This window comes from Hakea prostrata, chromosome 8 (genome assembly GCF_041222555.1).
Source record: "Hakea prostrata isolate BN-2017 chromosome 8, UWA_Hpros_2, whole genome shotgun sequence".
Classification (NCBI taxonomy): domain Eukaryota; kingdom Viridiplantae; phylum Streptophyta; class Magnoliopsida; order Proteales; family Proteaceae; genus Hakea; species Hakea prostrata.
The window spans coordinates 42,191,796-42,204,307 of NC_142607.1; the positions used below are offsets into that span (position 1 = coordinate 42,191,796).

Genomic DNA, 12,512 nt, shown 5'->3' on the forward strand with positions numbered 1-12,512 from the left:
TTATTGGCCCTCAAGATCTTGAGCTTTCATGCCAAGAATATTTGGCATTAATATAGATACAAATAGACAATTTGAATGAGGGAGAGTTAAAGATTTAAGAAGTCCATTGGTTTGTGAAATGGGATAGGCTCCTGGCTTTTTATTTATTTACTCTTCTTTGGAAGGTTTTTTTTTTTTTTTCTTTTTTTTTTCTTGGTTCATAGTAGTTGTTATGTAGACTCATTATAAGAGTAGTCTGTATTTGCTCTTTGTTTTTTATGTTTTTTTTTGTTGTAATGAGCTCAACTATTAAGCCCAGAGCTCAAGGATTCATACCTCAGAGGGATGAAAAAGATGACTTGTATCTGTAAGGAATAGCCTCCCTTTTTTAACTGAACCAGTTTTTGGTTCTGTTTCACATGGTTGAGTTTACCGTGTCGTCTATCTTAGGAGCTTATTTGGAGATTTATTTTGTCTTGTGTTTCCAAAAGTAACAGATTTGTATGGGCTAGATAGAAAAGAATCCTTTATTTTATTACCTAGTTACTCTTGTATAGTCTTGGGAAACAGCCTCTCTGTGAAAATTAGAGTATGGCCGTGTACATATTGACCATCCACAGACACTGCAGTGGTGGAGGGTCATAATGTACTCAGTGAGCTTGTTTTGTTATTTATTTATATTCTCTTTAGAGTCTGTTTCATTTAGAACTTCTCTAATAAATGTATTGTTAGGCTCTTGAGCGCACTTTGGTTGAATGAATGAAAGTTTAGTTTGTTGCTTTCAAAGTTCTGTGGTGATTCTTTACGCTTGATTGGTGGGACTTAAATCAAATCTTGTGGTGTGTCCAAGGTCTTAACCTTTTTCCTTTCTTCCTCAGTCAAACAGATCCTAAGCCTCTACATGCGCCACTATTCTTTTTCATTTTAGATTTTGTTTAGCTTAATCCTAGGTGTGAAATTTCGTTGACATTAAGGGGTTCAGTGGCTGGCAAAACCGCCGAAACACTGAAATGTCGGCAAAATTTTGCTGGGTTTCAGGTGAGATTTCACCCCCCAATTTCGGGGTGTATTTAAGGTCATTTTTGTCTATTTTTATTGTCTAGCCTAATGTGAGGCCAATTAACACACTGAGACCGTTATTTTGGCCTGAAACATCACCTAAAATAGTGTTCTTGATCCGCATATGCCTGGCTGTATCGGGCGAAATTGGGATTCTAGAAAACTCATATAAACCAATGTAAACATGCAAAGAGAACACAAGTACACAATTAGTGAAGAGAAGTACTGAAGTCTACAATTCGTTGTACAAATATACAATTAGTGAAGTCAATTGTATAGATACAACATATAAGGTACAATAGAAGTACATCAGTGTAGGCAAGTACATAGGACTCATTTAATCATCTCAAATCTCAATACCAAGTATTGTGCCGAGGTGGATCCATCGCTTGACTCTTCGATGTCATACCCATAGTGGAAAGCATCCTCTCCCCCAACCTTCATACATATTGATCCCATCCCATTTGATATTGATGGTTGTTGAGATAGTCCTGAACTACGGCTTTATAGTGTTCATCTTCCGCCTTTAAGAGAACTCCAATGATAAGGAAGTAAGAATAGGGCCAAGAAAGGTGCTGCAGTGGTGGTGGTAATATTGGTGGTGCCAGTGACTAGCATATGGTGGGTCTATCTACCACCCGAAAATGGACTTTGCAATTGACTCTGGCCCTGAGAGACCACGCTCATAATAACCATTGCCATGCCTATAGTGCAAACTATTGGGGGGGGGGGTACCTATACCTATAACATAATGTCCATAAGGGGGAGGGACACCAAAAAGACTGATAGCCTTATAAGCAGATGTAGAGCCTATAGACTCATCCAAGCTTATGCATCCCATCGCTCCTGCTAAGCTGCCCACCAAATCCGGACCTGAAGGATTTATGTAAGAACTGTATAATCCGTAAGATCCATGTGGAAAAGTGATGTCATTATGACCACCTCCGTGTTGCTTCGCATGGCTGCTCCCCTTCTGGTTGCTGATGCTCACCACCATGATCCTAATTATGGATGGCATGTATGAATTGAGTCTCCCCAGTGTATCTCAGTGGGGGTTGCTGTGTCTTTGGTAGTGGAACCTATAAATGCTCCTCAAGTCCACCACCACAACCACCACCACCACCATCACCATCATCTGAATCCCTCCGAGTCGAATTGGGATTGGGAGCAAGTGTGTCATCTAGATCGTCTTGCTGCGTGCCAAGTGCCACCATCCAATTGTCATCCATAGTAGCAGTTGCATGCTGTGCATATACTTGCCCATCTCGAGATGCTATAAACTCATCCACATACACCCTATAGTTTGAGCTAGCTCTAGGTTAGCCCTCCTTTCAGGTTGGTCCAACATGGGCTCACCCTTGTCCATCAACCACTGAGTGAGGGGATTCTCGTCTTCTGTAGCTACCTCGAAGATATCGTCAAGGTCAATGCCCTGCCGACCATCCTTAGCCTGTTCCCTGGCGTGTTGTAGTTTCAACCTCATGTTGTAGTGGCAATACATAAGGTCATTAAAGCGTTGGCTCTCCAATTGTTCCTCCTCTTGGGGTGGATCATGTTAAATGTACTCCAATCCCTCTAGCACCCAGAGGCGGAGCAAGTCTGGGAGAGGATCCTGATCGCCACTCTCTGGAGGTTTGATGCACTGTTTCCATGGAGAACCCACCACTCAGCTGCATTATCACTAATACATTAAGTTAAAAGTTTAATTCATAACATAAAATTAACTTATCTGTAAGTTGTAGTAATAATATTAATGATGCATCTAAGATTCAACTTGGATCAATGTTTCTGGAACCCGAAAAGCATCTGAAGACTCTGAACTAAAGGACCCAAATGCATCCTTGAACAACTTCATCTAGAATCATTTGTATTAATGGTTAGGTAAATTCTTTCAAGAATAATATACAAGTTCTAACAACTCGAAGTCCCTAATATCTCACCTCGTTGCGGCAAAATGATTGGACCAGTAGGTCCGGCTCCAACTTCAAAATCACCTGCATCACAACATCCAACAGGTTTTCGTCTAACCCCAAATGTTTGCTATATTGATATTTGGGGTTGAGATAATAGGTTGCACAATTCATAAACTCATAATTAGAGTTAGGATTGAGTGAATTACCAATACCTATAAGTCAACAATCCACAATAATTACTTACAGATGCATCAAATGAGCGGTCCATTGTTTATGCACAATATTCAAGAAAACTCGGTGCCCTCTGGGGTTTGCTTTCTATATGGCAACCTTTATACACTCAAGGGCTACATACAGGTGGGGCATAGTGGGTCACTAAGGCCCTTCAAGGAGGAGTCTATCATACGCAAGACCTTTATAATGGGCTTCAGGGTCTGCAACACCACAGTCACATTTCTCCAGAAGTCATCAGATAATATAGTGCTATGCACCTCGTGCTTGTTGTTCATACTGAATTGTCATAAACACATTAAGTCAATAGATAGTAGATATACTAGATAGTTATAGAATAATAATTTGTAAATAGTAGATAGTAATTTTACTTGGATCCAACCCAATCAAACCACTCCTAGGATGCAAACATAGATCTGAGGCTCGACTTCTTCTCGTGCATAAGCGATCAATTTGTTGCAAATCTTGTTAGACTAGGTCACACCAACTCACCTCTACATGATTGCATCATCATGTCTGGAGCAATGTTATGACCGTAAATGAATTTTCCTACCTGTCTAGCCCTTTCCATTGTAGTCTAGACAATGCTGATCTTCCCAGTGTCCTTCAACATGAGGTTGATAGAATTAGCTGTGCAGGGTGTAAAAAAAAGATGATAGTCGAGTGAACTTGTCAACACCGTACTTGCCTTCTTAATGTTGGAGCCATTGTCGGTGACAATTTGCACCACATTCTTCTTCCCAACCTCATCTATCACATCTTGTAGGAGATCAAGTATATATCTGTGGTCTTTTGTATGACCAATAGCATCCATAGATCTCAAGAAAACTATCCTCTTATCACATTACACCATAAAGTTGATGATGGACTTTTTCGTCGGATCGGTCCATCCATCAATCAAACATAATGGTGCATCCATATGTATCTTAGAAGGGTCTCATACTGTCTATGCACTTCTGCAGCTCCTCCTCCTACTAAAGGAAGGTGATCATCAACTCTTTAGGGTTAGACCCATATATCCAAGACCTTCATTTGCAATAGTATCAATCATTTGCCTGTACTATGGACCTTGCGTTATGTTTGTTGGAATCGAACTGTATAACATCCACTTTGCCACTGCCCTTTTAATTTTCTTACCCATACCTTTCCATATACCAATTATCTTGGGCTGCTTGGCCCCTTTGCTCGTAAAAATTTTAGGATCCTGCTCTAAGATTGGGTTCCCATGGCGTGGATAGTCACATGGTGTTGGATTGATTGTACGAGTGGGCCTCTGACTTTGTGATCTGCTAAACATGCCAAATGTACCACCCCTCCTCCCAGATCCAGATGCTTTAGCCCTTGCAGGTCGAAAGGGACCTGCTCCTGAAGCTCTAGCTCTGGTCTTGTCCTATTCTTGATAGTGCATCTCCCTACTTTCTACTATAGTCCGCCTTAACTTAAGTCCCTCTCCTTTTGATCTCACATCCTTCGAACTCCCGGTGATGTGACACTTGAACCTGCTGATGCCACCTGAATTCAACCTCTTCCCACAAAAATTACATTGTGTTCTATTCTTGTTTCCATCAATAGCCTCACAGTACTGCCATACTGGGTTAGCTTTCCCTTCTACTACGTGTCTCTGTGGTGGGTCGGCTGTCTATCCTGTGATCCCCTTTGACTTCCACTAGCAGACATGATAATTGTTGCATTCAAAATGATTGCATAAGTCACTGAACAACACCAAAATAATTTTCTCTACACAAAGAAACAATCATGTACCTAGCTAGCATTTTTTTAAAATATAAAATAAAATTTTAAAATTTTTTCTGTAAAAAATGAGCCGCCTATACCAAAACCAGCGATGAAACCACATGAGCAACACTTGAAAAACACTTGCATAGCTATTCCATAATTTCTATGATTTTCAAAAACCTTTTCCCCTATTTTTACTATTTTTTCATAATTATTTATATTCTTATTTTTATTTTAATAATTATTAAAATAAAATAATTATTTATTGGGTGGAAAAATATTTTGACTCTGTTAGTCCATAGATTGGCCTATGAAGTTTCACAAATGTTTTTTCCATCACCATACAACATATTTATCATGTAAAAAAGTAAGCATTTTAGTGTAGGAAATTACAATTTTTTACGCCTGAAAATAAAAAAATAAATTACTTTGCGAAAAAATTCAGTTGGAGAACAATGGTACCTCTGAGATGAAAAATCTCGCAGTTTTTTGTGAAACCCCGCTTGATCGAGCGCAAACAATATGATAGCAGGCAAGAGTGAAGCAAGATCTACTGGTAGATGTTGAATATCAAAGCAAAATAGAACAAGAATGCAAGAAACAAGAGAGAAAAGCTTTGGAGAAGAGAGAGAAAATAGGTAAAGTTCGAGTGAAAAAGTGGTGAAATTTTGCCCTAAATTTTCACGATATTATGAAAAATCAGCTGTATGTCGTCAACTTTTGGCAAAACGATATTGGTCCCTCTTTTTGTTTTGGTAGGTATCGACCCAGTGAAATTTCACTGACTTTTCATACCATGGCTTAATCAACTACCTGTTCCGTGAGTGTTTCTGCTTTTAGTTGTTGTTCTGAGTTTCACACTGGTTCACATGACGGGAGATTTTTTTATTTTGCTGTCAGACCCAGTTGTCCTACCCTAATTGTGATTTCTTAATGACTTTAGTTTCTGGTGTATGATTTGAGTTTTAATTCAGGTAAACATTCTGTCGCCATTGCTCGGACTAGTTGACTTTTTTTATTCATTAATCTGAACGGTACCCAGTACTGTTCAGAGCACTTCACTTCTGTCTGTGATTACACAGTTCTTGAAGCTAACCTACTTCTGGTAGGGCTTTCAGTATCTTAACATCCATACTTAATACATTGCATTGTCCTTATTTTTCCATAATCTGTTTGCTCAATTAATTAGAGCGTTCTACCAGCTAATTTCTCCAATCAGTCTCCATTTACTGTTTTTAAGTTTATTTGGACTTTCTTATATTGGTTTTCCAAACTATTTCGTCTGATGATCCAGATTCCAATCTTTTAGTCCTAGGGATACTTGAATTTTAAGTAGTTTCCTTGTAGTATTAGGAGTTTAGCGGTCTAACAGGTTTTCTAACTGTAGTTTCATTTGGTTCTAAGGTTTTTAGTTAGTTTTTTAATTCCAAGTCAGTCTAGGAATTGTATTATTCTCTTTCGGTTTAATATTGGTCAAGTAGGCAACAGTAAGAGTTATTTCAGAATCAGGAGAGTTCTAGTTGTTGTAGTAATATTTTAGGAGTCTTATGTAATATTTTTAACCTGTCTCTTGCTGTTTGTATCAAATGCAATAGATCTTCTTACCATGGCTGGGTGACTGTTGAGCAATTGAAGGATTCTATCTGATGCTATGTTGGATATCTGAATCATACCCACAATAGAATCAGCTGATTCACAACCAGCTGGTTAACATTACATGTAATTCATAGTCTTCTGAACTCAGATCAATTGGTAGTATCCAAAAGTACTCCAATCACCCGAAACACTTGAAGATCCAATGGTTAGATCTCAAGTTATGATCAAGATGAGAAAATATAAGCTTGTTCTCAAGTTCAGAAACAATACTTTATCTCAGCCAGTATGGGGCAGAAAAACATGGAAGCTTTAGTACAGCAAGCACTCAATTAATGGTTTGACATATGTGGAAATGAAACCAATCCAATTATTCTGTAAGTCAGATCACAGCACTCAAAATCAGCAGATTAGGGTCAAATTTGTAACTAACAGTAGCCATGAATCCACAGGGCAGAACGGTTGAAGGAAGACTGATATAGATCAAGCATGAAGAGGAAACATACAAGATAACTATTTAGGAAATAACTGCTCATCTGAACAGTGCCATGAGTATGTTCATCTGACACTGTTTGCATGGTAGTGTTCATGTGAACAATGTTGTTAGTTCAGCCTGGATATGTTGGCTGTAATACCTCATTGCTGTAGACAGCTTCTAGAAGAACATCTTGGAGTAAACAATAGATTTCCTTTTTTCTTTTTTTTTGGGCCCTGCTGGGGGGGGGGTGTTTCTGATGGTGGGAGCTTAAAGCTTATGTATAGTTGCTTATGTGGCGCCGGGGGGGGGGCTGAGGTGGTTTCTGACATGATGTTTATTGCAGCAATACGAATGGCTAGTTGGTGCACAGTACAAACCCATGGAGTTGCTGAAGTCTGACTGGGCAGCAATCAGAAAGTCTCCACCATGGTCCATTGATTCTTGGGGGTTGGGTAAGTTGTTGTGTTCCTTTACAAACATGTTATTATTTGTCAGTTCATCTATTATAGTATTTTTGGTTAATTATGGAACATCATGGAAGTTGCACAAAAAATTAAATTTTTTTTGGGGTGGTGGGTTGGGTTGGGGGTTTCGAAGGATTGAGCCCCCCTACTTCCTGATTTTTGCACCAATCTTGCACTTCACAGCTGTGGGTGTGCCATATCAGCAACTATGCAGCCTGTTTGTCAGAAGCTGACCTCTAATTAAAAATTCAAGCTTGCCTCTGCAAATTGGAGGTGATTGGAAGGGGTCTGGTATCTTACATTAAAATTTTGGTTTATTAGATGATCAATCTAGGAAGGCCTTTCTCAGTGACCCCAATAGTTGCCACATTGCATATCAGGTGGGGTCAATGGTCCTCCATTCACCTGGAAAAATTCTGGTCGAAATACATTGGCCTTGTGGCAGAACAGAACTCACTGTGATTCTTTAAAAATGGTTGAGAACATATGGATTGCTGGAAATTGTAAACACATGCTATACAATTGGTTCTGAAACCTGAAAAGTAGCCAACCCAGAAAATACCCTATGTGTGCTGTAGTTGATTTATTCAAATCACCATGCCAAATTTCAAAATTACATGATCTCTTTCTTTTTCTTCTTTATTATTATTAGTATTATTATTTTGGGGGGGGGGGGGGGGTAGGGAGGGATGGTGGTGAGTTTTGGCTTGGAGGCTTCCAGGGCAGGCCCTGTAAATCACCTTTCCTAGTTATTTCTCCAGAAATCTTACCTACTGAAGAATGCCACTAATGTGAAGCTCTAAACTATTCTGTCAGGGTGTCTGATTTATGAACTTTTCTCTGGTACGAAGTTGGCAAAAACGGAAGAGTTACGGAGTACTGCCTCCATTCCAAAGGTTTGCATTGCGAATCTCACAAGTCATGTCTTATTTATATAGTTGGTGGGTAAAGCAACCTGCAACCGCATGTGAAAGCTACCAGGTCTCATGATGATTAGGTGTTTGATCATAGACATTTTGCCCTGGGATATTTTTCCTAGAAGTTTTATCTTTCATATTTATGTCAATGTTCAATTTCACATGTTTTTGCCCTTTTTTAATTTTTTTCGCTTTCTTTCATTTCTCAGTCTCTACTTCCAGACTACCAGAGGCTTTTGAGTTCCATGCCCTCTCGGAGGTTGAATACTTCAAAGCTTATAGAGAGTAGTGGTGAGTTAGTCTTGTCAATGATATATATATATATATATATATATATATATATATATATATATATATATATATATATATTTTTTTTTTTTTTTTTGGGGGGGTGGTGGTTTAGGGTGATGGTTTGAATGGAATCTTTTCTGCACATGTTTATTATTGTAGAAAAATTACTCCAGTCTTGGCAGTGTTAGGGATCATGCTGTGCTGTTATATGGTCTTTGTTCAGCTTGTGATATTATTGGTGTTTTACATTATGACACAGCAAAAGCAAAGACTCTTCAATATATTGGAGGGACGTTATGGTAGGCACCACTTTCAAACCATACTTCCAAATATTTAGATGGAGAAACATCTCCACATTCTACTGGTCCAACTTTCTGGATCATGTAAGTTAATCTCAGTTAAAAACTTACTGAATCGGTCCCAAATTGAGGAAATTTGGGGTCTATTTTGACTTCGGGATCAACCCACAGAGGCTCAGGGTTGCAAGTCTGTTGAAACCTTGAAAATTGAAACATTGATCCAGCACATTCCAGTTTCAGGCCTGACTGGAGCGTATTCATTTCCTAGTTCTGTGCAAGAAGTTTGTGACTATATCTATATTCGATCACCATCCCAGATGCTCGTCTTCCTCAGAGCTGTTGAGTCCACTTACTGAGAATTTTTTTAGCTTATTATTTTCTGGGCCATGTGCAAACTTTTCTACCTCAATGAAACAAACCTTGTTAGTTGTTACTTCTAAACAATTGAACAAAAAGTAATTTTTTTTGGATGAATAAAAAGTTCATTAACCAAAGAGGGAGAAGGAACAAAGACAATAAAACGACAAAGCCCAGAGGAAGCCATCAGAAGGCTCCAAATTGAACCACCGCTAAAAAGAAGGAAAACTAAGAATTATAAGACTAAGGAACCAGAAAACCAGGCCAAAAGATGAAGGCCTAGCAAAACTGAACCAAAAGTTAATTTCTTGAACAGATGAAATAAATAAAAAATGTGAAAAATTATGAATTACCTCACTAAAGCTATCAGCCTCTCATCGGCCAATTTGACTTTCTTGCATGTGAGCCGAACCTATGGTGCATGTTGTCACTCCATATTAATTCCCAATATGTGTAATCATTTATCTAGAATAGGTGTTTGTCTAATGATTTCATCGGTCTAGTGAGCATTAGAGCTCTTCAAATTTACACGTATGGATTGTTCCTCTTTGCATTGTCATTGTCAACCCAATGATTTTAATTGTCCCTTTAATTGTCATGAGACTGACTTTGTTTAATGTCACAACTTGTTCCTCTCTTTCCTTTTTTCCCTTTCCTTACCACTGCATGGCCTATTTGGTGATGCCTTAACTGAAGTATCCATTTCCCTGTATGTGATCAGTTGTAGGTATTTAGGTGGACTTAGGCAGTGTCAGTCTCTCTCCAGAGTCTGTCCAGGGACCTGTTGAAGCATGGTGGGAGATCTTGTCGAGATCTCGCGAGATATCTCGCTATTTTGAGATAGTGAGACGAGAGGAGAGACGAGATCTGAGAGATGGGAGATCTCGCCACATCTCACCGAGATCTCGCCATATCTCGGCGAGATCTCGCCCTCTCTCGCTGCAACCATCAAAACTTGCCAGAAACTTGATTTTGGCCGGAATTTGTTGGGGATTCAACTTCTAAACATCTTTAAGACATCTACAACATTAGATTATCATCATTCAAACCTATTTCAACTAGATCTTCAACAAAGGTAAGATTTTCCCCCAAATTTGAATTTTTCCAAATATAGTGTTCTACAATGGGCGTGTGAGTCTAGTGTAAATATATGTTGATCCACAAGCTTTGATCTACACTTTCATGGAAACCAATTTAATGTGACATTTAAACCAATATGTGACATACTACAGTGATGAGTTGACTTGGGAGTCATATGTGGCCACCGTTTAGAATCAGTTGATGCAGAATGCTGAGTGATACTCTTGTTGTCTTGTAGTCTTGTAATCTTATTACTCACATACTTTTGTGATTGTGAACTTATGGATTATGGTTTATGATTTACTAGAAGTCTAAAACTTCTTATGGTTGTAAAATTTTGAAGACATTTAAGTTCTTTGATAGTTTGATGTGTAATGTATTTGATACTTTATAGTTGTTAACAAGAATTACTTGATATCTCTACATTACATGTTGTCTAACCTTGCATTTCACAGCATTTCGGTTTTACACAAAGGGTTGATTTAGAAGGCATACTTAGGGTTATTTTCTCACAAATCTAAGGCCACCAATGTGTTCAAAAGGCCTTTAATAGGCTAAATACCAAATTTCAGCCCAACCGGGGTCCTAAAACCCACCGAGATGGGCCACCGAGATTACGCCAAAATTTTGGTAGATCTCGACCGAGATCTCACCATCTCGGTTGAGATCTCTCTATGTTGGAGAGCTTACCTTCAAAATTATCTTTTTGACCTGATATGGCTCTAGAAATGCATCAGCCATTTTATAAATCAACTGCTGAAAGTGGCCGTCAGCAATCTATGACTTCAACATGTTACAGAACACATTAGGCATTACCATGATTCCACTTCAATTTAGGTATAAGCATACCCCTTCGACATGCTTCCTCACCAGGATTGATATGTGCAGTCTGGAAGAAATATGCAGCTTCCTTCAAGCCTTACAATTCTTTTCTTGTGTTAATTGACCATAGACATTATGGTAACAGAAATTTTACACACTTCAGTTGCATATGGTGTAATGACCATGCTCAACATCAGGTAGTGTAATGATGGTATTGCTGCCCTTCTGGTTGAGTAATAGAAAAAGAAGATATATTCCTCATTTGACTGCCATAACTGACTTACACAAATATATGCTCAACTTTTTTTTCTTAGATTCCCATGGTAGCCCCAAATGCATATACAGTAAACGGAAAGGGGGGGGGGGGGGGGGGGAATGTACCACTCCTTGTGATGGGATTTCATTATCATTGTTTAGGAAAAAGTTATTCCCACCTGCTTGAACCGTGTTTTTCACTGCATTTCCTCTCCTAGCCAACAGAAGCCATTTAATTCAGTATTCTACCTTACTCTTTTCTTCTTCTTCTTAATACAGAACCAGATGTAACCTTGAACAATCATTTGCTGAGACCCCAGTTCCCAGCTCAATCTGTATTCCTCCACATTCCTTATGTTTCATTTACCTCTGCCCAAATGACCATTTGTGTTTCCTTTTCCATATTAACCTACCTGCAACTCCTATGTTTCAACTTTCTGCTTAATATAAGGGTTTGCTGTTGGAGCTTTTCCTGGATCACCTGTCACCTTCTCTGGGACCTGTACCTGCAGTTAAGGGCATCCATTGTGTGGGTCTTTTCTGCAGGTTGTGTTTGTTTAAGGAAAAATAATAAATTTGCGAAAGTTATTACGTTTCCTTGAATAACAGTCTTTGACCCAAGTCTAAACTAGTGAAGCAACACAGAATCCAAATCTTACGGCTGGGAGTTCCATTGGAGAGAAGTTAGTGAAGGCTTTTAATTCATATCTGGTTATTGAGAGACTCATTCTCTGAAGGTCTGCTAAATACATTTTTCGATGGTGGCGACCTTATCTTCAACAGATCGAGCTACCTCTCTTCTTCTCTGTAATAAATCTTCGAAGGTGCTATTCTTCATCAAAACCCATATTCGATTAATTTTTTGCAGAAAGAAGTATCTCAGATATGTATTATGGTTAGAGAATGGAATCAATTTGCGAACAACTGCTTAAATTTCTCTGCTGGTAGCTGATCTTAAAAATTCTCCCTAGTTTAATCTAAACCTTACAATCCTGCCTCACCGATTGTTCACCCCTGTTCCTTTACGTGGATATCTTTGC

The 12,512-nt window shown here is 38.8% G+C and overlaps 1 protein-coding gene across 2 annotated transcripts in view; it reads left to right on the forward strand.

Annotated features, from left to right (window-relative positions):
* Positions 1-12,512, forward strand: part of CTEXP (kinase family with ARM repeat domain-containing protein) — a 43,406-nt gene that overhangs the window by 18,546 nt on the left and 12,348 nt on the right. For both annotated transcript variants that reach the window (XM_089165288.1, XM_089165287.1), the window contains exons 6-8: positions 7,331-7,439; positions 8,268-8,347; positions 8,578-8,659. In XM_089165288.1, the coding sequence (XP_089021414.1) occupies positions 7,331-7,439; positions 8,268-8,347; positions 8,578-8,659 (271 nt within the window). The remainder of the gene's footprint in view (positions 1-7,330; positions 7,440-8,267; positions 8,348-8,577; positions 8,660-12,512) is intronic.